Here is a 26129-nt window from a genome sequence, read left to right on the forward strand (position 1 = left end):
CAGAGCCCCTAGACACGCTGCAGTTTTGGGTGTGGCTTACACGGTGGAAAGTTAACGTTCCACAGACTCACTGCTCAGCTGCGATGTGGCCTTGAAGCAACAACAGGCAAATAACTGAATCCCTACAATGTCTGGTTCTGGAAAAACAGACAGAAAGAGAGGGAGAGGGAGAGGGAGAAGAGATTTTCCTTGGGCCTACAGATGCCCTACAGCAGCTAAAGGCAGAACACAGGTCGACTTTAGTTTCAGATTTCTGTCAGCTGAACATTCGGATCAGCGCCTTCTGAGCTCCGCGTGCAGGTTTGTTAATCAGTGGGCAGTGTCTGTTTAAAAGCTGGCCGAACAAGTTTGATCAGCATCTCACCCTGCATCCAGACTGAAAATAACGGATGAAAGGGGACATTCAACTGGGCCCAGAGGTCCCCACCTCTGCCCCAACCCCGCAATCACCGATCCCTGGGAGAGCAGCGCCCCAGGGGTGAACCCCCGCGGAGGATCCTGGGAAGGAGCGGCCCCTCCAGCTGGGAAGCGGGCTGAGTCCACCCAGGGCCCCGCGCATCGGCTCGGCCTTCACAGCGGCCTCCGCCTTTGCAGGCCCAGGTCGAGCCCCTCACCAGGGCGCTCTCCAGCTGCTCAAGCAGGGCCCTTCCCTATTTTATTCTTGTTCTCTTTTGTTAAGGGCTGGCCTGATCTTTATCAAGCCCCGACGCTAAAGCCCCTATTTTTCTTACCTTTTAATTAAAGTTTTTTTCCCGTAAATGTGTACTTTCATTTCCATTATCACTAAAAGCAAAGATCCACACTAGGCAGTGGCGCGTTTTCCTTTAACGCAGAGTACTCAATCTGCCAAAGTGCCCTATTTGGGGACATTGCACTTACGGTTCCAACAATGGAGGACACAGCAGAGACCTTCCCGGGTATGTTAGGCAGGAGGAGAGCAGAATATTCCACTCCAGAATAAGTCATTTCGGTATAAAAATGATTTTGAGAAAGAGCAGACAGAAAAATGTAAAAAACGAGCAGTACTTTCCCTTTTCCAAGGGAAGACCCCACAGTTATAAAGGGCAATTTCCTGTGTCAAGCTGCAGACCTTACCAGAGGGGAAGAACTCTAGGCATTGTTACCCGGGTGACTGGATCTGCGTAATTTCCCAAGGTAAACTCAATCCTGGCTTCTCCAGGTTTCATCCATTTTTTTGCCCCCCCCCCCGCCCCGCATATGTAAGAAACTTTCTCCACTGCCAATCGAAGTCTTTAGCAGTTTGATTTGTAGGGCCCAGCCACTAAACCTAAGACCTGGGGGGAATAGGTTCCCTTTCTCCTGCAGTTTCCTGCACCAGAAGGGGCCCTTAAAAGGTTTCTCAGTGATTCAAGAGTTCATTTTGAGATTTTCATTTTAAAATAACACAGTAGGAGGGGCCAGGGATTTAGCTCAGTGCACTGTGCCTCCCTTGCAAGCGCAAGGTCCTGAATTCGATTCCCAGTACCGCAAAAACAAAAAGCAGTAGGCATTTAATGAGGCAGATTGTTGCGTGGGTTATCAGCTGCAAGGGAAGAGGACTGCTGAAAGTACCCCACTAGCACACACAGGGTTAACACCTTCCAGGTTATGTGCTTGGGTTCTCTTATTAAAAGAAAGCTCCGTGACAAATGAGCCTAGTCATGGAACACCAGCTTTGCAGATAAACAGTCCAAAAGCTTGCGACTCATAAAACGAGACATCTGTCCAAGCAGGAGTCAACATGCTGAAACATAAAGAGGCGAACATTTCTGACCCTTAGGGCAAGAGAAGGGAGAGTGGGCTGAGAAAACTGCCCAGGTCGCAATGAGGAAGGGAAGACCAGGCTGGGGCCGAGAGGGCGACCACCCCGCTGCCACACTGAGTCCACTCCGGCTGGGCAACACCTTCTCCCCTGAACAAACTCCTCTGTGGCATCTGCACTGTGCGCTTTACTTTACATCTAGGAGAGGTTTTCTGCGTACAGCTTATTTCCTTCAATGGAGAAAAGGGGGACAGGAGTGAACGCGGGGCTGCGTTTCCACCTGCTCCAAAGATATGGAGGGAAAGAGCCTAGCTCGCTCAGCTTCCCGAGTCGTTTGTAAGCAGGGTGAAGAAAATAAAGTCACTTCTACCCACAAATGTGGCAAGTGAGGGAAGGAAAGGAAGTACCACGTAAGGAACACGTTACGGAATCAAGTTGGAGAAAAGCGAGGCCTACATTGCAGCTGGAAGGCGGAGTTAAATTCGTAGAACAAACTCCCCGCGCAAAGCCGCGATCACTGAACTCCTGGAGCAGGACAATGGCTCCGGCAGCTTCCAGAGATTAAACGAGGAAGGTTATGAAGACTCCATGTCCGAACCAAAGGAGACTGTGTCGCCCCGGTGGAAAGGGGAGATTTACACTTTTCCTTAAAATCTGGGCGAGGCGCGGTTTGACAAGGAACTAAGCAGCTGCTTCAGGCGCCGCAGTTTTCAATCAGGTCCGAGATGGACCTATATACAAGTCTGCACTGCAGCACTGTCTACTGCTTTTCTTAGCCTCAACCATGTCAGGACGTGGCAAGGGCGGGAAGGGCCTGGGCAAGGGCGGTGCCAAGCGCCACCGCAAGGTGCTGCGCGACAACATCCAGGGCATCACCAAACCTGCCATCCGCCGCCTAGCCCGGCGCGGCGGCGTCAAGCGCATTTCCGGTCTCATCTACGAGGAGACGCGTGGGGTGCTGAAGGTCTTCCTGGAGAACGTGATCCGCGACGCCGTCACCTACACAGAGCACGCCAAGCGGAAGACGGTCACGGCCATGGACGTGGTCTACGCGCTCAAGCGCCAGGGCCGCACGCTCTACGGCTTCGGCGGCTGAGCGCCCGCCCGCCCACGACCCTTTTTTGCGCGCTCAACATAAAGGCCCTTTTCAGGGCCCCCCACAAAGTCAGTTGAGAGCTGCGCATTTATACAATCTTTCATGTGTTCCCGCAGGCACTGTTGGGAGTCAGCTGTAGTAGGGAGGACTGTGATTGTAGCTGTTCCAGTGTCTGTGTCGGCGAAAATCTCAATTAGCCCATCCGAATCCTTGTGGAGTTAAGTAGAACGGCAAATCCTGTATAATAGGCTACAAGGCTGCATTCTTAGGGCCACGGTAACCGGCTAAAACAGTAACAACAGGAGAGGTTGGAGGGCTATTGTAAGTGGAAGCGATTTTTAGGTGCATTTGGACTGGATGAGTGCTGGTGAATTTTGAACGATAAACACGACTCCATTTACAAGTTGTTTGCACTCCCTTGGAAGTTTTTCTATAAGTTTTAGTTTTATCAAAATCCCAGTCAATTAAGAATTTGCAAGGCACTTTAGATGCTCAAGTCGACGTTGTCCTAATTTCTTTGTCCCTTGCTTAGTACAGAGGTGAAGTTTCATGCAGGATTCACGCACGAACCAATGGGGTGCAGAGAACTAGGAAGCTGTACTCTCTTGTCCAATCAGAGCTCACGGAGTTTTATAAATACCGAGCTTTTCTAGTTTCCACGCTCATTTTGTGTTGGGTAGCTCTTGTAGTTGAACTTATGGCTCGCACGAAGCAGACGGCGCGCAAGTCTACCGGCGGTAAAGCCCCCCGTAAGCAGCTGGCCACCAAGGCAGCCCGCAAGAGCGCGCCGGCCACCGGCGGCGTGAAAAAGCCGCACCGCTACCGGCCCGGAACCGTGGCGCTGCGCGAGATCCGCCGCTACCAGAAGTCCACCGAACTGCTGATTCGTAAGCTGCCGTTCCAGCGCCTGGTGCGCGAGATCGCGCAGGACTTCAAGACCGACCTGCGCTTCCAGAGCTCGGCGGTGATGGCGCTTCAGGAGGCGTGCGAGGCCTACTTGGTGGGGCTGTTCGAGGACACCAACCTGTGTGCCATCCACGCCAAGCGCGTCACCATCATGCCCAAGGACATCCAGCTGGCGCGCCGCATCCGTGGGGAGCGGGCATAAATGCACTGTGGCTCCAGTTTGTATCCTACCCCAAAAGGCTCTTTTCAGAGCCCCTCCATAGTCAGTAAAAAGGCTGTTACTTTCTAGCTGCGCTTTTGTTAGTTCGTGTTAAAGGTTCAGACTTGGGCAATATAACTTTGTGCTGTGTTCTGTACTTAAGTTATCCGTTGTTCACTGGTTCTGTATTTTGCGTGACTATCGTTTTGCTGTTTGCCTTCTTGGGTGAACAGCTTGACGCTAGGCGACTTAAATGAGGGCGGTCTGAGTATCCACAGGGAGATCAGCCTCTGCCTTTCTCCTGTTTTTGAACTCACTCCAAATTAAGTTTATATTGTAGCAACTTGCTTAGCTTTTTTTGGAAGCTTAGAAAGTGTTTTGAGGTCTGGGACAGCCTTCTTCCCACAATTAACTTCAAGCTCTTGCTAGGAACAGGGAGGATTCATGCTGGCCTTTCAGGCCTCAGCCTTCCCACTACCATTAGGGTTCCCACCCCAGCTGCGGGAGTGGGGCAGGTACTCAGTGTAGACCCAGAGTTGGCGGTGACCAGCTCTAGAGTCTTGGGGGGGGGGGTCCTGATTCTCTGGGTCTCCCCTTGTACGAGTATAAAAGGCAGATGAATTAAAACTCGAAGAGCAGAGTTAGGATTACTTCTTTCTGCTGAGTAATGTGCACCGAGTGTTAGCTCTTGTTACACTCTGCCCCCTTACTCACGGGGTTTGGGGAGTTTTCTCCTGAATCTTCTGAAAGTTTTGTGACTGGGAACCACGGTAAACACTTGGATAAAACGTTACATTGTTAAGATCTCTTTCTTTAGATTTCAATTTGCTTTGCTCTGAAAGAAACCAGTAGGACTATCTGTGTCTGCGTGGAGGAGTCTGAAATGACCCCAAAGGGCCAGGTATTAAATAATTTAAGATTTTGCAGGCCACATATGGTCCCTTTAAGTATTCTTGGTTTTTTTTTTTAGCAATCTTGTCAAAATGCAGACAATTCTTCAGTGGAGGGTTATCAAAAACAAACCTCTAGGGCTGGGCATTTAGCTCAGTGGTTCTACCGCTTACCTCAAAAGCACAAGGTCCAGAGTTTGATCCCCGATACCAAAAAAACAAAACAAAAACAACAACAAAAAAACCCCACCGCCTAGATTGGGCAATTTTTTCCTAACCTCCAGGAGCTCTCACAGAGATTGTTTTGATGAGTTTAAATTCCTCTAAGTAGCTTTTCACCGGCAAGAACTGGTCATTCATTTTTGAACTTTGTTGTTGTTATTTAAAAAGAAACTTTTTGTTATCACCCCCCCCCCCGGGGGGGGGATTGCTTGTTAGGTTTTTTTTGAGACAGGGTCTTGCTCTGTAGTCAAGGCTAGTCTTCAACTTACTATTGTAGCCCAGGTTGGACTTGCATTCAAGTCAATCCTCCCGCCTCAGCCTCCCAAGTGCTGGGATTAAAAGTATGTCTCATCCTGCCTGGCTCCTCTTGATTTTAGTATATATCTAATTAAATCTTTTGCTCGACCTTAGATTATACTGGCACAAAAATCCCAATAATTTTCCTTCCCTCCAAAATGGTAAATTTCACTTCTCCCGTTCTCACCTCATTTTTCATTGTGGGGTTACATTTTGCTGCGAGCTTTTGAGACTCTGAAACATTCACTCGATACTCAGTCTAACCTCCTGGTCAATATTTAGTTATTGTAAAACATAGGCCTGGCTGCAAGGAAACACAGGAATACCCATATTGACAGCCCAGGCTGCTCAAAGACCATTCCTAGCTGCTGAAGGAAATGCAGTTCCAGCTCTGGGAAGAAAGCTCAGGCCACTCTCCATGCCCTGGCCCACACGATCTTCATACCTCCACTCTAGGGAGTTCTTGAATGATTTTCTGCAGGTTTTATCCTTTTTGTTTTCTAAAGCAAATTATCTTTGTTAAGTACTTTTCGACCCTATTTTAATGAATTAGCTCAGGAAGTAAAGCAAGAATGCAGGTCAGTTAGAAAATAAAAATTTAAGATTGCATCTGAGTTTGGGTGATTGGCTTCCTAACTCAGAGATGTCTGACCTTCCCACCGTGAAGTGGAAGGTCATTCTGACATCCCAACTTTAACCAGCTGTAAAATCAATTGTCCTATAAATACACCAGTGTGGGACTGCATAACCTTTGTTCCTTTTCTCCAGCCCCATTGTGATTAAATGTGAGTTAATGGATAAAGATGCTTGTTAGTTTTGGGACACTAGATAAAAATCTGTAACAGACCTAAAGTCCCAAAGTAAACTACTCAACTCCTTGTTTACCCGGAACTGATATTCCGGACACCACAATCTATAGAACAAGGTGCAAATGTCTGCTGACCATCAATATGTGCCAGTCGACCACTAACCTTTGTCCCCTTTTCTTTAATTCTATATGTTAACTTCCCCCTCAACCCCCTATAAAAACAGCCTCGGACTCTGAGCCAGTTGCCTCTCTAAACTATTTTGCTTTGGGAGTGCCATCTGGTCAGACTAATAAAGGTCTGTTTTACTTTCCAACTTGTCCGGTGTGTTCCTTCCCGGGTGTTCTTCGTTGCAGTCAGCTCCTCGGAGCATTTGGTAAGGCCCTCGGTCTTACACCAGTACTTGAAAACTGCTAGGAGGCAGAACCGGTTTTAAAGTAAAGTTTATGTGGCTATTTTCAGGCCCTGAGCAATCACCCGCCCTATGCCTGTGTTACTTGCACAGTTAGACACAAAGCTTATTCCCAAATCAAAGAATATACTGTGTTCCTTCTTTCAAAAATAAAACCCCAAACCTTTGGACAAATCCTTTTAAGTAGTATTCCTTGAATACATAGTATAAGTTTGTTGTAACATGCAATTTAGTAGCAGGATGCCCCAAGGCTGCAGGATTTTTCTTAAGCCACAGAATTTTTCAAAGTATCTTTCACTAATTGAGTGGGATACCAAAAAACACAAACAAGTGTGTGGACTTGGGGACTGTTCTCCCCTCTGAAACCTCACAGCCCAAAATTCTGTTCCGTGGTTTTCACGATTTAATCAAGTTTGGGGGACCCACAAACCCACTTTGAGAGTTCCAGGGCGCGCAGCGGCGGCCGGTGGATCGGTCCCTCCACCAATCACAGGCCAGCGGCACGTTATATAAGGCCCGGGCCGCGCGTTGCAGCACTGCGAAATTCGCCTCTGGGTTCTAGTTTGTTTTTCTTCGCTCTTTTCCCGTTGCCATGTCGGAAACCGCTCCCGCCGAGACGGCCGCGCCGGCCCCAGTGGAAAAGTCCCCCGCCAAGAAGAAAACCGCCAAGAAGGCGGCCGGCGTGGCCAAGCGCAAGGTCACTGGGCCCCCTGTGTCCGAACTCATCACCAAGGCCGTCGCCGCCTCCAAGGAGCGCAATGGGCTCTCCTTGGCCGCCCTGAAAAAAGCGCTGGCCGCTGGCGGCTACGACGTGGAGAAGAACAACAGCCGCATTAAGTTGGGGCTGAAGAGCCTAGTGAGCAAGGGCACCCTGGTGCAGACCAAGGGCACCGGAGCCTCCGGCTCCTTCAAGCTCAACAAGAAGGTGGCTTCGGGAGAGCCCAAGGCCAAGAAGCCGAGCGCCGTGAAGCCTAAGAGGCCCGCCGGAGCCGCCGCCAAGAAGCCCAAGAAGGTAGCGGGCGCCAAGAAGGCTGTGAAAAAGACACCAAAAAAGGCAAAGAAACCTGCCGCGGCTGGTGTTAAGAAGGTGGCCAAAAGCCCCAAAAAGATGAAGCCGGCCGCTAAGCCAAAGAAAACAGCAAAGAGCCCCGCCAAGTTGAAGGCCATGAAGCCTAAGACGGCCAAGCCCAAAGCAGCTAAACCAAAGGCAACCAAGCCCAAGGCTGCCAAGGCAAAGAAGGCGGCGCCCAAAAAGAAGTAGGAAGTTTGTGCGAACAGTACGGAAGCCCCAAAGGCTCTTTTCAGAGCCACCCACACGGATCTTTGAAAAGACCTGTGCGCTTACACAACTTCGTTAAACCAAACATGCAGGGACATAGTGTGACGTTCTGCCAGTGACTGCCGAGTGCGCAATACATTTCTTGGTAAATGTCTCAACTCCTTAAAAAACTTCAGTGGCTCTGAAAAGAACCTTTGGAGTTGTGTTGTGGGCTTCATTTGCCCTTGGTCTTGTGGTGGCTCTCGGTCTTCTTGGGCAGCAGCACGGCCTGGATGTTGGGCAGCACGCCGCCCTGCGCGATCGTCACCTTGCCCAGCAGCTTGTTGAGCTCCTCGTCGTTGCGGATGGCCAGCTGCAGGTGACGCGGGATGATGCGCGTCTTCTTGTTGTCGCGCGCCGCGTTGCCCGCCAGCTCCAGGATCTCGGCCGTCAGGTACTCCAGCACGGCCGCCAGGTACACCGGGGCGCCGGCGCCCACGCGCTCGGCGTAGTTGCCCTTGCGCAGCAGGCGGTGCACGCGCCCCACCGGAAACTGCAGCCCGGCGCGAGACGAGCGCGTCTTCGCCTTGGCGCGAGCCTTGCCGCCCTGCTTGCCGCGTCCAGACATCTCCTAAAGCCCAGCGGCGGAATCACTCACCAGTGTCCCGAGAGGGAAAGAAAGCGCTCTTTATGGCGTCGTCGGGGGGCGAAAAGACAGCGCTGCGATTGGCCACTTTTCATTTTCGATTAGACCAATGGAAGGCGGCCGTGCGGGCCGCGGACGGTCAACGGGCGAGCCGGGATTGTGACGTCACAGAAGCACAATCACCAATCGCCGCAGACCTTCTCCGCGCCTCATTTACGTATCGCCCTCTAGATAAGGCAGCGTGGGTTGGCGGGCTCCTCAATGCTTCCCTCTCTCGCTCCAAGATGCCGGAACCCTCGAAGTCGGCGCCGGCCGCGAAGAAGGGGTCGAAGAAGGCGGTGACCAAGGCGCAGAAGAAGGACGGCAAGAAGCGCAAGCGCAGCCGCAAGGAGAGCTACTCGGTGTACGTGTATAAGGTGCTGAAGCAGGTGCACCCGGACACGGGCATCTCGTCTAAGGCAATGGGCATCATGAACTCGTTCGTGAACGACATCTTCGAGCGCATCGCGGGCGAGGCGTCGCGCCTGGCGCACTACAACAAGCGCTCGACCATCACGTCGCGGGAGATCCAGACGGCCGTGCGGCTGCTGCTGCCTGGCGAGCTGGCGAAGCACGCCGTGTCGGAGGGCACCAAGGCCGTCACCAAGTACACCAGCGCCAAGTGAGCCCGCGAGTGAGTCTCACGCTGCCCACAAAGGCTCTTTTCAGAGCCACCCACTCTTTCTAAAGAGAGCTGGCGCTGAATTTCCCTTCTGAAGAAAACGAAGTCTGAAACTATCGGTAATGGTCCTCAGCATTCACCAAAGCTGTACTGTCTCTTCTGGTGTTTTAAGGTAGGGTAAACCGAGGGTATGTTAACACACTCTTAACTTTTATCCTCAGGATAGATGTTAACCCTAGTGACTGGCCCATTTTTAAAAATTATTGTGTACAAATTTCAAATGCCTTTTAAATTTCTCTGGTCAGTGAAAGTCAACGTTTCCACGTTGCACCATAGATTTGGGTTGTTACACGTTTATTTTTCAAGAAAGTTTTAGTTCACTTCCTTTGCTATCTCCCTCTATACCTACTGTGTTCAAGTGATTTCACGATGTTGATAAGGATGCAGGTCAACCGGAACCAGTCTCCCTCTAGCCGGTTAAAGACGTCCACATCCTGTCCTGCAGGGGTATTCCTGGCCGCTGGAATTTTCCTGGCAGTACCTTGTTGCAGTTACCCTAAGTAGACAGCGTACTGGCTCCTCCCATGCCAAGCCTTTCCTTTGAATTCCCCAAATTCAAGATGTCCCCTGATTCTGCCTTCTGTTCTCCATCATCTCGGTTTTACCTCTGTAAGGGTTGGCATTTCTGTGTACTATTTTCCCATGGCCAGAATTTTTCATCGAAAGAATTTAGACTCAAGTTTTTTTTCTGAGCCAGCACCACATTTTATTTCAATATCTTTCTTAATGTTTAACTGTAAGAATTGGAAAATTTTAAAACCAACAAGGCAACCTCTGAAAAGTGAAGGTTAGAAAGTTTTTTTTCAAGAGAGAATGAAGTTTCCCAGTGTTTAGATATTTAGACGGACAGAGCCGTGTTACCATTTTCCGTGAATCAGTGTTTAAATACAAATACAAGTCCTAATATCCTAGACTGTCAGATATTTCAACGGAAAAGCTCAAGCGCTTCTATTGCTTTTCTAAGTGTCATTCAATCTTTTCTGATTAGAATGCAGGAAGTCTCAGATTGGCTTGTGAGAATAAACAGTGCAGAACTAGGCTGCCTTCCGTTCAGCAGGCGAAGGACAGAGTCAGGCCAAAGGCAGACAAAGCCAGGGACTGTTCCCTCAGTCTCCAGAAAGTGGTTGGCAATGCTTGTGGAATTCTTAAGGGCTCAGGGTTAGGCCATTTCTTTACTGGATTAACCTGCATTGAATCTGCAGTAAGTCCTGATGCTGATGCACCAAATAGATAGGCGGCTGGCTCTCAAAGGTGCAGTTACTGTTTCCTGACATGTACCTTCCCCACTATTGTCAAATCCCCGTTCATTTTCGTCCAGACCCAAACTGTCCTTCAAAGCCATGAAACCTCCTTCCCTCCTCCCCATTCCTTTCCTGCTAGGCTGCAATTTACCTTGAATTTTCAATCTTCCTGCTTCAGCCTCCAGACTGTTGGGATCAGGCCATGCCCCATCATGCTAAGCTATTTGATCTTGAAGCTTTTCCAGGGTCTCATCCTCCTGTCTCAACTTCACACACACACACACACACACACACACACACACACACACACACACAATCAGCCTGTTTGCAAGTTGGATCCTCCCTGTCTTTCCATATGTATTGTTTGCTCCTCCCAAGGACCTCGAAGACATCATTTGTGTCTAGTTTTCTTTTACTGTAATGTTCGTATCACCGCTCAGCCAGCATTAGCTGTCTTGGCTGTTCTTGTCTGCCTGTGAGGCCTGCACTTTTTCCCAGCTTTGCAATGAGACGAACCTCTGAAACACGTGGCCATGTCAGAACGTCAGGACAGTTGTTTCTTGGAATAATCAGGTTATGCATTTGTAAGCTGGAAGTAACAGTAATTCTTAGTCATATGACTGTTGTGAAACTGCTTTGTGGACTGTACACATTTGTTTTTCTGGTGCCATTTGTTATATTGGCTCTCTCCCTCCTGTCTCTGTCTCTCTTTAAATTTTTAAAAATCTTTATGTTTCAATTTATTTTTAATTGATACATAAAAGCAAAAGTTGTAGATATTAGTGTGGTACTGTGTAACATTTTGATACATATACACTTGGTAATATTTAAATCATGTTAAAGTTAAATATATCTCCTCAAATATCTTTGCGGTGAAGATACTAGCTTTTTGGAACACCCTGACGCCATCCTTACCGATAATTGCTTGCTGGGCAGCATCACAGGAGGACTTCCTGTTCCTGCCGTGACTGAGCCCCGGTGACCAACCTTTCCCCACAGGAGGCCAAGGGGGTCTTCACGGTCACAGGGCCCAGAACTCAGAGGGAGCCGCCCTGACAGGACGAGCAGGGCTGGGAAGCGCTGCCTGTCAGCAGCTTGCAGGCCTGTGTCCCTGAGGGCCAGGGCGCAAAGCCCGGATCCGGAGGGCTGCTTGTGGACATTCTGATTGCTTGGAATTTGAAAGACTTGAGACCCTTGGTGTACTCGTAAAACAGCCTCGAAGTTGAGCCCATACAGTGTCGACTGTGGTATTTTCCAGTTTATATTTTCTTTCAGGAGGTATTGGTCACGCTAGGAACTCTTTGAGGGATGAGAAATGTAATGAGAACTAAATAGGCAAAAAGCCACAGGAGGGATGAGAAACGGAACAAGAAGTAGACAAAAAGTCACATGTCAAGACTTTATTTTCTGTAGGGGGAAAAACAAATACTCTTAAGAAGAGCGTCGGATAATATTGAAGGTTTGGGAGGAAAAAGGGCGAACAGCCTTGTATTTCCCATCTGAACGACAGCCACAGGAGGCTCACGGAGCAGGCGAAGTCTGAGCGAGGCTGCGGAGAGGACGGCGCGACAGCGGGAGGCTGATGCGGGCCGAAGGGCGCGGAGGCGGGCGCCTGGGCGGGGGAGCCGCGCGCGGGCACCCGGCGGGCACGCGGTGCTCGGGAAGGCGAGGCCAGGGTCAGAATCCTGCGCTGCTGCCCGTGGGCGCGTGGCGTGACCCTGCATCTGCTCCTGGGCTTCCGAGGGGCGAGGTGTAAGGCACGGGACCGCCTTTCACTGTGCTCAGGAATCTCACGAGGAGAGCGAGGAGACGCAGGCCTGGGCTGAGCGTCTGTTCGGATTAGCTTTTGCTTTTTGCTCCAGGTTAGTGCCCTCTCCACAGCCTCCTGAACCTGAGATGCCTGTGGGAGAATCAGTAAGTTCGAGGCTGGGTCCAGCCGGGGACACCGGCGCTCACACAGACGTGGGCTTCTGGCAGGAAAGACTCCGGCAGAGCTCACGGCCGCGCCCCGATGCACGCGTCCACTCCCGAACCCACCTTCTCTGCCCCTTCCTTAGCGTCAGGCCCGAGTTTTACTCTTCTCTCAAGTCAGGAGAGTGAACTCTCGCAGTTCCTCTTGTGCTACCGTGTTCATATAACCAAATACTAATCAAAAGCCTTTCCCGTTGTCTGTCGGTTTTCTATTCCCTGCTTTTCACTCCTCTTCCACCCAGGGGTCCTCAGTCAGGCTTCGGGATCACTGCTAGGCCTTTGCAGGGAACCAACCCTGGCCCACCGAGATCTGGTTTCCTGGACCGGGGCCGCGCGGCGACCCGCTCCTGATGCGCTCATGGGGTGAGGTGGGGTCGGGTGAAGTCGGGTGCGGCCCTACACGGACCCACGCACGGCCCGCAGGAGACGCGCGAGTGCTTCGAGGCTTCCAGGGTTAGACGGCGGGACCGCGATGGGCCGCCGCGCCGCGGAGCTCCGGGCCGCGCAGCCAGACCAGCTGCTCCGGATGCTGGGCCCGGGAACCCTGGCCAGTAATAAGCACTTCCGCTGAACCAAAGTTGCGAGATTTCGGGGTAACGTGTTGCTCAGGACTCAGTGGCACTACACCAACTGGGTCTCAGTGACCCTTTCTTTCAAGGTTGAGTTTTGTTTCGCCTCTTCCAAGAAACTCCCAGTTGTCTCCGTACAGAATATCTGTGCTTCCCTGTAGCAGGTACAGTTAATGTTTAGTGTAATTTCTGTATTCATGGAACACAGATATATAATCGATAAAGGTTATATAAAATAAAAGCTTCGTTTTGTCATTTATGATTTTATGATATTGTAGTACTCAAATTTCCACTTTCATCATGGTTTTTCTTGTGGTAGGTGATTGCAACCTACCCAATTATTCATCTTCTTTAACTATGCTCCTTAGAAAATCTAATCAATGTATTTTAAGGCCTTTACATGATTGAAAATTTCTATATCTGACCATGAACAGAGGATGATGATAAAACAATATAAAATAAAGCTATTATTTATTTTGGGGTTATTTTGTTGGTTTTGTTTTTATTTTTGTTTTCTGAGGCAGGGTCCCGCTATGTAGTTCAGGCATGCCTTGAACTCACTGTGTAGCCCAGGCTGCCTTAAATTCACAGCCACCCTCCTGCCTCAGCCTCCCACGTGCTAGGATTACAGTGTGCGTCACCACACCTGGTGTAAAGCAATATTATTTAATTCTAGTTATATACTGTTTGCGGTCTTCTACGCTGAGTCTGAGGTTTGCTGTTACTAACTTAAAAAAAGAGACAAAAGAGAGAAGATTAGGGTTAGGCCTTTGAGACACGTCAGCATGAAACTCACTTCCCCAGTTACTTATCCTAAATGACTGAAAAGGAAAAAAAAGAGAGAAAGATATTCATCCTCTGTTCCAGCAGTTGCTCACTGAGTTGTTACCTCCTCGTCTCTCCCGGATTGTGGAGACTGCACAGCTGGAAACGAGCTGATCCACAGTGTTCGCCGTGACCGGAAGCCCCGCCACTGCTCCTAAGGGCTGCACGGGGCCCTGGCCAGCGTGTCTGAGATTTAAAGGTTCTCCTCAGTCAGTACCCTTACAGCCCAGTGCTCCCGGTTTACATTTCCTAATTTATGCATTTAAAAAATTACTTTTAAAAAGAGCTTCTCTGCACTATGCCCCCGCAGGACATTGGTTAGGGTCGTCCTTCCTGCCTGTGTCTGGGATCTTACACGACTGCAGTTTCTGCACACTCTGTCACCACCAGCTCCGCTCATGCGGTTTTGCCTTCTCAGGACCTAGGTGAAAGCTCGCTAAGTTGAATCTCTCATGTAGACCAACTCCTTGGAATACCTATGTGTGCATTCTGCTCTGTACAAGGTAATAGAATGGGGGTGGGGGGTTGGGACAGAGCCTTGCTACGTAGCTGAACCTGGACTTGAACTCAATATGTATCCCAGGCTGACCTCAAACTCACAGCAATCTTCCTGCCTCAGCCTCTCGAGTGCTGGGATTACAGGGGTTTGGCACCACACTGGCGATAGAAAGTTTTTAATCATTGAGTCTGGAAAAATGTCATTGAGTTTCATTTTGATTCATTTTCTGTTTTGCTGCCACTCTTCTCTGTACTTCTTGCAGGCTCCCAAAAACCACCACCTTTCTGATTTGACAGAATCAAAAAGGCCAACTTCTGAAAGACAGATTTAACAGTGTTAGGAGATGGGTAAACTGGTCTTCTGCACAAAACACATATCTCAGATGGCTTGGAAGACTGTGGATGATGAGATACACATGATGTAACCTGAAATATAAGCCAGCTAAGTTGTGACCACATTAATTTAACATGCCCAAAATGACGTCGTAACTGAGGGGTGATGGAATGCTGGCCCCCTAGAAAGTAGGGACTCCGAGTTCAGCTCTGTCTGCATGTTACTTACAACTGCATGGCAGAGTGTGCACGGTTTCCAATAAAGAAGACAAACTTTCCTAGGTTGGACAGGGACCATGCATTCTGGCCACAGCTCGGTGCTGGGGAAATGCCCTCTAGATCAGAGTCCCTCTTCTGTTTCCATGTTCTAGTGTGTTCTGTCCTATCCTACAACTTATTCTTTAGGGAAAAAATATTGACACAAAATATTTGGGGCAAATTACGTGAATTCTTGAAGCTACCAGGCATACATACCAGTGTGTTATGGTCTAAGTCTAAAATATACCCCCAAATCCCAAGTGTTTGGAAAGTGATTGGATCGTGGGGTGTTACACTCCTCGTGGGTTCACCCATTGATGAATTCTGCAGCTGAAGGTGGGGTCATTGGGGCCTGATGGAAAGGGTTCAGCTCCCACCCCGCTCCTCCCTTCTCTCTGCTTCCAGTCTGCCTCCGTGTGACCAGTGCCCCTCCTCCAGGCCCCTCCACCACTTCTTCTCTGGACCCAGCCAACCACAACCTGAACCCTCTAAGAAACATGAGCCCCAGTAAACCTCTGCTTTAACTGGTGTCAGGTATTTTTTTCCGCCAGTGACGGGAAAGTGGCTAAGGCACTGTGGAAAATAAAGTAATATCCTAGTTTGGATTGGCTCAAATCAATTCCCAAGGCTGACTGACCAATAATGGTAGAAAGTCATCAAGATCATTCAGCAACAGGTTAGATGTTTGCTTTACCAAGACGCAAGGACATACAACCTGCATCTCCGCTCCCATTCTGCTTCCTCTCTGTCTCGCTTTCAAAATGTGAACTCCCTGAATAAGGAGGAGTGACACGATGACATGTGACCCTTTGTAGAGTAGCCACAGATCACTTCGGAGAGCTTCTGTCCGCTCTGCACAGTTTAGCCACTTCTGTCTCCATTGTCCCCTACATCCTTCCAGACATCGTCCCTGCTGACAATCCCAGTCACACGGACAATTCTTGAGAGCAAACCTTACTCACAGATACACCCATATCTGTGTTCCTGGTGTGTCCTGGTCATGGGCAGTAGCCTCCGAAATCTTTATCCTGGCCCAGTGAATCTGCTTATGTAACTTAATCCCTCTGAATCCTCTTTTTGTTCTGGATTTTATCTGCTGGTTCACTCATTCTGGAAAATCAACCAATAATAGAATCTGCTGCTGATTATCTACCTAAATAGAGATGACCAATGACACATGTATCATGAAAAATAATTTAAAATGTTTTAAAATTAATGTGTGTGTGTGTGTGTGTGTGTGTAGTGAATTTACTCTCCTCAAATGGTGGTGAGATGTGGGAGAAAATACATAAATACAAAAAGTATAAAGTCTGTCCGAACAGGATTGAGGGAGGGATACACACACACACACACACACACACATATACACACACACACACACGCGCGCGCACTTAATGCATGAACAGCACAAACAGGCACACACACGATGCCCAGAGGGCTGTCACCAATAACTGGTGACAGCTCAGCAGACCCGGAGCCCATGGGACAGCGCCCAGTCCAGGGAGGGCTCTGGGGATAACAGGGCTGGGCTTTAGAGGGTGAGTCAGGGCTCAGACTGGCAAGGAGCAGGAGGAGGAGCATTTGATTGACTACACTTCCTCAGGCATGACTTCGGTCAATATTGTGGAGCTACAGATTCGGTGTGGTGCATAACGTGGAGAAACCAACTGCAGTGGAGCCCATCAGGGTCCTCCACATGTTTCCTGGGAATCAGGATTATTTTTCCAGGAGAACTCTGTCTTGGCTTCAGGATCTAGGGTACTGGAGATTGGCTGACGATTGCTAACTTTAGCCAAAAGCTTGGGTTTTCTGAATCCACAGGCTCCACCATTCCCTCACCCTCCACTACCAGGGATTTAAACCCAGGCCTTTACCGTGAGCTACAGTCCAGCACTTTCTTGAGTGCTGAGAGACTTGATCTCCCTAAATTGCCCAGGCTGGGCTCAGTCTCATGATTCTCCTGCCCCTGCCGTCGTGTTGGGATTACGGTGTTGAGCCCCTGTCACGGGTCCCTGATCCTTCTTAATGGTTTGTCTGTTTCTCTTCCTCCTCCCTAAAAGAAACTTCCATCACCTAGAGAAACATTATTAGGTTTGGAGTACTAATTTGTACATTTTTTCTTATGCAAATGAAATCATGCTTATAATTTGTTTTTATACAAAGGTGTTGGGGACCCCTGTAGTCAGGTTCCAGTCCCCACCTGCCCAGTACATGACACAGGCCTGAGAAAATAAATACACTAAGAGACAGAACTAAGGGAGAGAAAGCAGGGCCCAGGATGACCAGTGCTGGTGCAACTGACAAAGGCCCTGGCCAGTCCCAGGCACTGACTTTTATCGGCAGTCAATTGGGGTAAAGGTGAGCTATGTGCAGTTTCTATAAAAATTAATGTAAAAAAGGCTCAGAAAGGACAAGACAAAACATTCTCAGATTAGCAACAGAATAGACAAAATATATTATTGTAATTGGAACATTTTCCTTCTAGCCGGAAGGTTTTAGTTGTGGGAATGGAATTTGGGTGAGAGTTACTCTGACCTTGGCACATAGGCGTCAGCCAGACTCACTTCCATAAACAAGCTGACTGCGGGGCTAACTCTCCACAGCCTGCCTTGGGCATAATCAATACTACAGTTCTCTGCACAAAGGGGATTTCCTGGGCTGAGGATTTAGCTCAGTGGTGCTCTGCCTGCCTCACAAGTGCAAGGTCCTGAGTTCAATTCCCTGTACCACAAGAAACAGAAAGGGGCATTCCTTCTGTATTATATATTTTCAATACTATTTTTGCTATATACAGGGAATATGTGGAATGCACATTTAGAGTATAAAGCAAATTTCATCAAACACCCAAGGCAAACTTCTAACCCCGGCGCATTCAACTTTCTGTTTTTCTCTGAGCTTTTCCCATTCTCTTGCCGTCTTTATTACCATAAGAAATACGCTTCACGTTTTTAAACGTGTATTAGTTTATCCCTTTGAAGTAGGTTTTATGATCATACTTAGACACTACTTAATTTAGTTTTGCTCAGTTTTTTAAGATGCTGTCGTGCATAATGCTCCTACCTCTTCAGTGCTGTCGCTCTGTGCCTGCAGGGCGGTTGTGCAGCTCCTGCCCACGCCAAACACGCGAAGCTTCTGGTGCTTCGGCCGTGGCTGTGAGTCTCTGGGTGCGTTTGTGCAGGGCTTGCTCGTGTGAACACCTGGGAGTCAACCTGGAGCTCAGGGAAGGACCCTAAGTGGATAAAAGGCGTGACCAAAAACCTTCAGGGAAAAACCAAAAATAAGCAAACAGCAGCCTCAGTTGTGGAAGTGTTCTCCCGCGGATTTCTGCCAAAGGCCAAAATGGTTTTAAAGATGCCATTTGTAAGGAATTAAAATGAAGACATTGATTTTCAGAAGTGTGGGTGTGACCATGAGGATCCTCCTGCTCTATTATTCTTTTTCTTTTAAAATTTTCCTAATAGAGAACATTAATAAAGTGACCCAGAGTAAGTATGGTACAGACCACAGAGAAAAGGCCAGAAATAGCAATCCCGTCAGCGTAGAGCAATTCCACTCGGAAATAAGAAAGTGGGTAGAGCAGAAGTTGATTCCACTAAATGTGCCGGCACCAGATTCTACCAAACAGGACAGAAAAGATTAACCAGCGGCCGAGGTTCAAACTACCCGCGCTCCTCCGGATTGGCCCCGGATGAACACCGGGCCAATGCCTGCAGGAGCCAGAGGATGACGTCCAGCTGCTCTTTATTTCCCATTGGCAAAGCCAACTTCATGACAAAACTGACTTCACTAGAACACCGAAGTGAAAGCTACCTACACCTCAAGGAATAGAAAAAAAATCTCGGTTGGACGCAGTTCCATTCTACCAGGTACGTATCCTTAAAATGAAAAGAACTTACCGAAGAATAAAAGCTAAAGTTTTTCCTACACTCGGTTTCTGCCATGACCCTATTGGAAGTTTGCTACAGCAAGCATCGAGGTGCAGCTAATGTTAGTGAAGAAAAATAAACTTAGAAATGGCTGTTCAGGATGAGCAACTTACTCGTAAAAACTCAGCGCCAACTCTCTTTAGAAAGAGTGGGTGGCTCTCAAAAGAGCCTTTGGGGACAGCGAGAACCTCACTCGCGGGCTCACTTGGCGCACGGCCGTCTGGATCTCCCGCGACGTGATGGTCGAGCGCTTGTTGTAGTGCGCCAGGCGCGACGCGCTCGAAGATGTCATTCACGAACGAGTTCATGATGCCCATGGCCTTGGACGGGATGCCTGTGTGCGGGTGCACCTGCTTCAGCACCTTGTACACGTCCACCGAGTAGCTCTCCTTGCCATCCGTCTTCTGCGCCTTGGTCACCGCCTTCTCCGACCCCTTCTTCGCGGCCGGCGCCGACTTAGAGAGCTCCAGCATCTCGCACCGAGAGAGAGAAAACAATAAGAAGCCAGACAACCCGCGCTGTCTTATCTAGAGGGCGATACGTAAATGAGGCGCGGAGAAGGTCTGCGGCGATTGGTGATTGTGCTTCTGTGACGTCACAATCCCGGCTCGCCCGTTGACCGTCCGCGGCCCGCACGGCCGCCTTCCATTGGTCTAATCGAAAATGAAAAGTGGCCAATCGCAGCGCTGCCTTTTCGCCCCCGGACGACGCCATAAAGAGCGCTTTCTGTCCCTCTCGGGAAGCTGGTGAGTGACTCCGCCGCTGGGCTTTAGGAGATGTCTGGACGCGGCAAGCAGGGCGGCAAGGCTCGCGCCAAGGCGAAGACGCGTTCGTCCCGCGCCGGGCTGCAGTTTCCTGTGGGGCGCGTGCACCGCCTGCTGCGCAAGGGCAACTACGCCGAGCGCGTGGGCGCCGGCGCCCCGGTGTACCTGGCGGCCGTGTTGGAGTACCTGACGGCCGAGATCCTGGAGCTGGCGGGCAACGCGGCGCGCGACAACAAGAAGACGCGCATCATCCCGCGTCACCTGCAGCTGGCCATCCGCAACGACGAGGAGCTCAACAAGCTGCTGGGCAAGGTGACGATCGCGCAGGGCGGCGTGCTGCCCAACATCCAGGCCGTGCTGCTGCCCAAGAAGACCGAGAGCCACCACAAGGCCAAGTGAGCTTTTCGAGTGCCTGAAAGAAAACAACGGCTCTTTTCAGAGCCATTTCCATAGTCCTAAGAGATAGTAACACACACCTTTTGGCCGTTTGACGGAGGATCTGACGTTATGTATCTCAGCCTTTTCTTAGTCTCGTCAACTGTCCAAGACTCCAGCTCTCAGACTCCTACCCTAGCAGACTGAGCGCCAGACCCAGGTACTTGTTCGCCTGCTTACAATTCGATCTTGACTTTACTGAGCGTACAACATTCAACTGGAAGTAGCCAAGTAGTTACGTTTCAAGCTATGCAGATCGCATAAGAAACTTCATTGTAAATAGGAAGTGCGTGTCAGTGGTTACCGCTAATGGTTAAGAAAGGCTTGGGGTGTGAGCAGAAAGCTTCATTTTAACAGTATAAAGTGCTTTGAAGTAGTACAAACAGGATTTACATAGCTGCTTGAAACTGGTACTTACTATAATGGAACTAAACTCGGTCCTATGCATGCTACCCCCGCCCTACAGTCCTTATCCCTATTTCCTCAGCCTCCAAAGGGAAACTCACGAAGTTTATGAACAAATAAAAATTAGACATACACTACTACTACATTAAATTTTTGATTTTGGGTTTTGTTTTGGTTTGGTTTTTGCAATTACAAAAGTTGGGGGTCCTGCCCTTCTAGTTAGGGTCCTTAAACCTAATGAAACAGTCACATGTATGTGTGTTGTGTGTGCTGCTGCCCCACTGAAATATGTTACAAAGTAATTTTCATCTTTAGAATTGTATGTCATGTTCTGAAATCTACTTCTGTGCTGTAAAACATTTTTGTGCCTGGCTTAATAGGCCTATCTTAAACATTGTTACAATAAATGAATGAGTTAAATATTGGCTTAGTACACTGGGGAAGTAGAGAGACAATCCCAGTAGTCCAAGCTTGGTAGTAAGAGTAATGCCGGTAGTGCCTGCTGTTGTCATTCCAAGAGCACTAGCAGATGGACTCCTGTTAGGAAAAGTACCATTCATCATGAAAAGCCGGAAGTCATTTGTGATCAGTGAGGTGAGGGATCCCGGATGTTCATACCTATGTGGGCATAGCAAGGTAAGTGTCATTTTGGTCCTTGAAGAGGACTAGAATATTTATGCCACTTAACAGCTTTGCCATTTCAGAAAATTCAGATGCAAGGATTTACATGTATTTCCTCTCCTATTAAATTCTAATTTACTTATTCTTTCAAAAAGTGATTTATTCCACACTGAGCTACCACACATTTAAAGTGCAACATAAATAGTGTCTATCACAAAGAATCTAATCTATTGGGTTAAAACACGCAAAAGCAAACAATTAAACATAATGTAGGACCGGGGATTCAGCTCAGTGGTGCTGCCGCCTGCCTTGCAAGCCCAAATTTCTGAGTTCCATCCGGGTACCAAAAAACAAAACAAAACAAAACAAAACACAATGTAACAAAAATTGCCAAAGAAGTAAACATAGGGAATTAGGGGAGGGTAGACTGCAAGAAAACTCTGAGGAGGAATGCCAGGCATGGTGGAACATGCCTGCAATCCCAGCACTTGGGAGGCTGAGGCAGGAGGATCGCTGCAAGTTTGAGGCCAAGTTGGGCTACACAGTGAATTCAAGGCCAGCATGAACTACATTTTGAGACCTTGTCTAAAAAACACAAACAGAACAAAAGAAAAAAAATCTGAGGCTGGTAAAGCTGATTTGAGGATTAAAGGAAATTAGAGGAGAGTTCAGGGGTCCAGCAGAAAATGCACACACCAGGCTCATGGTTCTAACATGAGCCAGGCAAGTGACAAGAAATCCAATATTGTCAATAACCCAAAGGTTGCAAGAGACAGGCCACAGGGGATTTGTAGGCTGCTCCTTTAGCTTTAAATACTTCTGAAATAGTAGTGACTCCCAACTCTTTATGTCCATCCCAGACAACAGAAATCTGAGCTTGATACATGCTTATTCCTCTACCTTCTAGATTTCTTATAGCCAGGAAGGTCAAAACATCCATCAGAGTGACTGTATCAATTTTACACTCCCCACTGATCCTAGTCTTAGTAAATAGCATCACTTCCATAAGCATAAGTCAAAATGATCTGGCAGCATGGAGGACTCACTTTTGTGTGCCGTCATACATTACAGCAAAACTCAATTCTCATGAGATGGAAACATGCTCCAAGTTCAGAACATGCAGCTAGAAAATCACAAAAATGTTGTAGTTTAGCACATGGAGGAATTTCAGAGAGAATCTCCATGTACTATACCCGTTGTCCCTGAATAGATAATGCTTCATGAAGTCTAAACTGAGAAGTCAATTGGGAGAATTGTTTGGGCTGCTTATTTCCAGAAAAGGGAGACTTCCCATCCTGCAAGAGTACTGATCAGTGTAAACCTGGAAAAATCTCCCAGAGGGCCTTTCTGTAATAAATTTCTTTGGCTGGAAAGAGGGAATACACAGTTTACACACTCAAGAACACTAATCTGTTTAGCAGTTGGCCCAATTGTGGATCAACAGGAATCCCCCTTGCCCTGAAGTCGGGTCGAAATTACTTTTTTTTTTTTTTTTTAGTTTTTTGAGACAGTCTCGCTATTAGTTCAGGATAGCCTTGAACTCTTTATATAGCCCAGGCTGGCCTCAAACTTGCCACAATCCTCCTGCCTCAGCCTACAGTGTGCTGGGATTACAGGCGTGTGCCACCACATCCAGCGCTTGTGGGCAGAGCTGTGTATCTTCCTTTCCAAAGGAGGGGTGATCCCTGAGAGAACGAGCCTTTATACTGTGTAATGTGATCCCAACAGAAAGTATTAGAATATGATCTTACTTTCATAAAACACTGAAATCATTCTAAATAGCATACGAAAAATCACATGGGTCCCATCTGTCCTAATCATGGGGCTCCCATTTCTCATGGACCTGCTCGTAGGCAACAAGCAGGAGCAGATTGTACTGGTTTCAGTAATGATCTTGTTCTCAAGTTTCAGAAAAATATGAAGACTGCAATCAATTCGGTTAAGTCGCCAAGTGAAAAAACAAACTGCTTTTTAAAACTAAAAGTTCTGTGATGTTTCTACTTCCATGTTTCACTAGCTGACAGTTTGAGGAGGGGCAGACAATGATATGCAGACACACTATGCCCGGCAAAGGAGGCTTGGAGAGCACTCAGGTGAGAAAGGCAAGTCTCAGGGAAAAGTTAGGGACACAAAAGCTTGGACTACAAGAACAGTTGGAGCGAAGCCAATGTGACCCACAGAAGGCCGATGTCTGCATACTTACCGGTTAATTGTTGCTTTTGTTTGGGATCTTCCACATGGTTGCTGTTACTCACCCATGCATGCATTCATTTATTCATTTATAACATATCAAAAGCTACTACGTTGCCAGTTGTACAAAAGTAAAATTCCCTCCTTTGGGGTTTGGGATTTCACCTGCCTCACAAGTGGAAGGTCCCGGGTTTGAACCCTGGTACCAAAAGAAAAAATTTCCTCCTTTCATGAACCTGAATTTTAGAAGACAAACTAAGCCAAGCAAGTGGTACAAGGTAACATAAATTCTAGGGTAAAATATCAGTGGGGAGTAGGGAGTTCCAATTTATAGTCTGACAATGTGAACATTTAGGCAAAAACCAGAGGTTTGTATCATTTTCAAGAGCTGCCACTGGCTTTCCTACATGACAGCCTTCACTTTTTTTGTTTGAGTGGCCTTGAACTCACTTTGGAGCCCAGGCTGGCCTGGAGCTCACAGCGATCCTCCTTCCTCAGCCTACCGAGTGCTGGGATTATAGTCGTGCCCATCACGTGTGCAGGGCACCCTGACCTCACCTGGCATGGCTCCAGGTCAGCACAAGTCTGACTTTACAGGGGCTTACAGGTATCTGATGTGCTCCATGGGCAGCTCTCTTGCAAATGGCGGGTACCAAACTCATGTCACCAACTAAGCAGTTTAGCAAACCAAAACTACTTCACGTTAACAAGACAGCTAAACGTAGCTCCAGAAATGGGTAATAACTTTTTTTAACCACTTCAGGAACCAGGAGGGACAGTACCACAATTTTGTAACTTACAAGCAACCTTTAGTTTTTGCAATAGAAAAACTGGCACCATAGTACATACCACAGGTAGGTTGTCAAGATTTCCCTAAAGCTTAGATTACTATGAAAACAGGCTGGCTAAATTAGGAACATAAGTATGTCCTATCTTAGGAAAGCGTAAAATGCTCAAATCTAATCGCCTGAAGTGAACCAAAGGTACAGCTCTCTTCAGCGCGGATGTGGGTGGCTCTGAAAAGAGCCTTTGAAGGAGGTGGGGGCGTCGGGGGCTCAGGCCCGCTCCCCGCGAATGCGGCGCGCCAGCTGGATGTCCTTGGGCATGATAGTGACGCGCTTGGCGTGGATGGCACACAGGTTGGTGTCCTCGAACAGCCCCACCAAGTAGGCCTCGCTCGCCTCCTGAAGTGCCATCACCGCCGAGCTCTGGAAGCGCAGGTCGGTCTTGAAGTCCTGCGCGATCTCGCGCACCAGGCGCTGGAACGGCAGCTTGCGGATCAGTAGCTCGGTGGACTTCTGGTAGCGGCGGATCTCGCGCAGCGCCACTGTTCCCGGCCGGTACCGGTGCGGCTTCTTCACGCCGCCGGTAGCCGGGGCGCTCTTACGGGCCGCCTTGGTGGCCAGCTGCTTACGGGGAGCCTTGCCGCCGGTAGACTTACGCGCCGTCTGCTTCGTGCGGGCCATCACTGCAGAATCTGAATTGCCCTAGCTCCGGCGACCCAGACCGGCCGCTTCTTTATAGTCAGAGCCGGAAGGCGATTGGACAAAAAGCCTGCCTTGCTTACGCAACTCCAGCAGGATTGGTCAAAGACTTTCAAAATTTTTTTCTAAATCCTTTGCTAGTTTTAGCTCTGTACAGTTCTTCCCCCCCCCCCCCCCGCCCGTGGGAGTTTTCTACCAGCTAATTCCAGTTTAAAGAAATGCAAGTGAGATGAATAAAGTTTTCTAGAAGTCAAAACTACAACAAGGCGGGCCGGGGATTTAGCTCAGCGGTTCCAGCGCCTGCCTCAAAAGCTCAAGGTCCGGAGTTCGATGCCCGGTACCAAAAAAACCCCAAACTACAAGGTAAAACCAGGACAAATTGATTTCAATATTGTGCTTAATCCAAAGTATTCTTGCTACTTCACTGTAATCAGTATAAACAGTTAAATATTTCACTTTGTTGGCACTGGGTTTTAGAAACTATGTACTGTATATAAACAGCACTGTTTAATTCAGACCACCAAATTCCCAGTGATCATTAGTTTAGTGACTACCAATTTAGAGTCATTTAACACCATCCTCTTTTGCCTTCAAACGCTTAATTTTAAGAACTTTAAAATTTTTTCACCAATAAAATCCTATTTGTGTGAGGAAATGAAAGCCTCCTAATTTCATAGATGCCTCCTTGTACTAATTAGCTTTCATGTTCAGGTAATATAATACTTCCACTATCCTGCTTTCTAAAAATGTAATTCTTATGCTAGTAAAGAATCTAGTCCAGCAGTTCATAAATAAAATTTAAAATACCAAGTCAAAGGCATTTAAAAAGTATTGTGGATGGGATAAAAGGCTCGGAAATACTTAAGTAAACAATGAGAATTCTCTGGCAACACAACCAAATTAATGTTCAAATTTACAATTTGAATAAAAAAATCTTTTGATCCTTATATAACAATGAAAGTTTTAATTATCCTGATTCTGGTTTAGGGCTCAGAAACCTCAAAAGCTCCAAAAAAACCCCTCTAGGTTAGGTTACTTTAAAAAGCTGGGTTGGATGCTGCATCCTAAAGATCTTCCATTTGCTAAGACCAAGAAAAAAAACCTGGCACATCAAGACTTGAGATGGGGCCAGGGATTTAGTTCAGTGGTTTCGCCGCCTGGTGCGCAAGCACAAGGACCCGAGTTCAATCCCCGGTACGAAACAAAAAGACAAGATGGATTCACTGTTAGAAGCATTACTGACGTGGGAGCGAGAATGACTTAGCGAAGCACAAGGTGGAAGGAACTCCATTGCGCGGCACGGTACCTTGAAACAGCCCTTTCGTGTGCTAGGTTATGTGGAAATGGGTTCAGATGCTAACCTAAGGCTGGTGGAAATTAAATGTCTATGTGAT

At 48.2% G+C, this 26129-nt stretch overlaps 8 protein-coding genes across 12 annotated transcripts; 5 read left to right on the plus strand and 3 right to left on the minus strand.

Moving 5' to 3' along the window:
* The first annotated feature begins 2539 nt into the window (after positions 1–2539).
* Positions 2540–3178, plus strand: LOC101713689 (histone H4). The gene has a single exon (XM_004847820.3). The coding sequence runs from the start codon at positions 2547–2549 to the stop codon at positions 2856–2858; it is 312 nt and encodes a 103-aa protein (XP_004847877.1). The 5' UTR covers positions 2540–2546; the 3' UTR covers positions 2859–3178.
* Positions 3179–3511: 333 nt separating this feature from the next.
* LOC110349808 (histone H3.1) lies at positions 3512–4767 on the plus strand. The gene has a single exon (XM_021260821.2). The coding sequence runs from the start codon at positions 3556–3558 to the stop codon at positions 3964–3966; it is 411 nt and encodes a 136-aa protein (XP_021116480.1). The 5' UTR covers positions 3512–3555; the 3' UTR covers positions 3967–4767.
* LOC101714622 (histone H2A type 1-J) lies at positions 4721–8476 on the minus strand. Its single transcript, XM_087181122.1, has one exon. The coding sequence runs from the start codon at positions 8474–8476 to the stop codon at positions 8084–8086; it is 393 nt and encodes a 130-aa protein (XP_087037248.1). The 3' UTR covers positions 4721–8083.
* LOC101714041 (histone H1.5) lies at positions 7183–7851 on the plus strand. Its single transcript, XM_004847821.4, has one exon. The coding sequence runs from the start codon at positions 7183–7185 to the stop codon at positions 7849–7851; it is 669 nt and encodes a 222-aa protein (XP_004847878.2).
* A 92-nt stretch (positions 8477–8568) lies between the features above and the next one.
* Positions 8569–11690, plus strand: LOC101714972 (histone H2B type 1-K-like). The gene has a single exon (XM_087181115.1). It carries the CDS (start codon positions 8779–8781, stop codon positions 9157–9159), a length of 381 nt encoding a protein of 126 aa, XP_087037241.1. The 5' UTR covers positions 8569–8778; the 3' UTR covers positions 9160–11690.
* Positions 11691–11832: 142 nt separating this feature from the next.
* LOC147826146 (uncharacterized) lies at positions 11833–19481 on the minus strand. Of its 5 annotated transcripts, none has more exons than XR_015439066.1 (3): positions 18950–19481; positions 14411–18139; positions 11833–14007 (listed from the first exon to the last, which is right to left on the minus strand). XR_015439066.1 is itself a non-coding variant. In XM_087181119.1 (3 exons), exons 1-2 carry the CDS (start codon positions 19307–19309, stop codon positions 17975–17977), a joined length of 525 nt encoding a protein of 174 aa, XP_087037245.1. In that variant the 5' UTR covers positions 19310–19481; the 3' UTR covers positions 11833–13151; positions 17971–17974. The 5 variants fall into 5 exon arrangements, 3 of the variants coding, with proteins under 3 accessions (XP_087037245.1, XP_087037244.1, XP_087037243.1); XR_015439065.1 differs by having other exon boundaries at positions 11833–13151; positions 13886–18139; XM_087181119.1 differs by having other exon boundaries at positions 11833–13151; positions 17971–18139.
* Positions 19482–19555: 74 nt separating this feature from the next.
* Positions 19556–20581, plus strand: LOC101715347 (histone H2A type 1-H). The gene has a single exon (XM_004847825.3). It carries the CDS (start codon positions 19613–19615, stop codon positions 19997–19999), a length of 387 nt encoding a protein of 128 aa, XP_004847882.1. The 5' UTR covers positions 19556–19612; the 3' UTR covers positions 20000–20581.
* Positions 20582–24258: 3677 nt separating this feature from the next.
* On the minus strand, positions 24259–24753 carry LOC147826147 (histone H3). The gene has a single exon (XM_087181120.1). It carries the CDS (start codon positions 24715–24717, stop codon positions 24307–24309), a length of 411 nt encoding a protein of 136 aa, XP_087037246.1. The 5' UTR covers positions 24718–24753; the 3' UTR covers positions 24259–24306.
* Between the last annotated feature and the right edge of the window lie 1376 nt (positions 24754–26129).

This window comes from Heterocephalus glaber, unplaced genomic scaffold (genome assembly GCF_053883595.1).
Source record: "Heterocephalus glaber isolate CG9 unplaced genomic scaffold, H.glaber_assembly_v1.0 deba00001472, whole genome shotgun sequence".
In the NCBI taxonomy this organism is placed as follows: Eukaryota; Metazoa; Chordata; class Mammalia; order Rodentia; family Bathyergidae; genus Heterocephalus; species Heterocephalus glaber.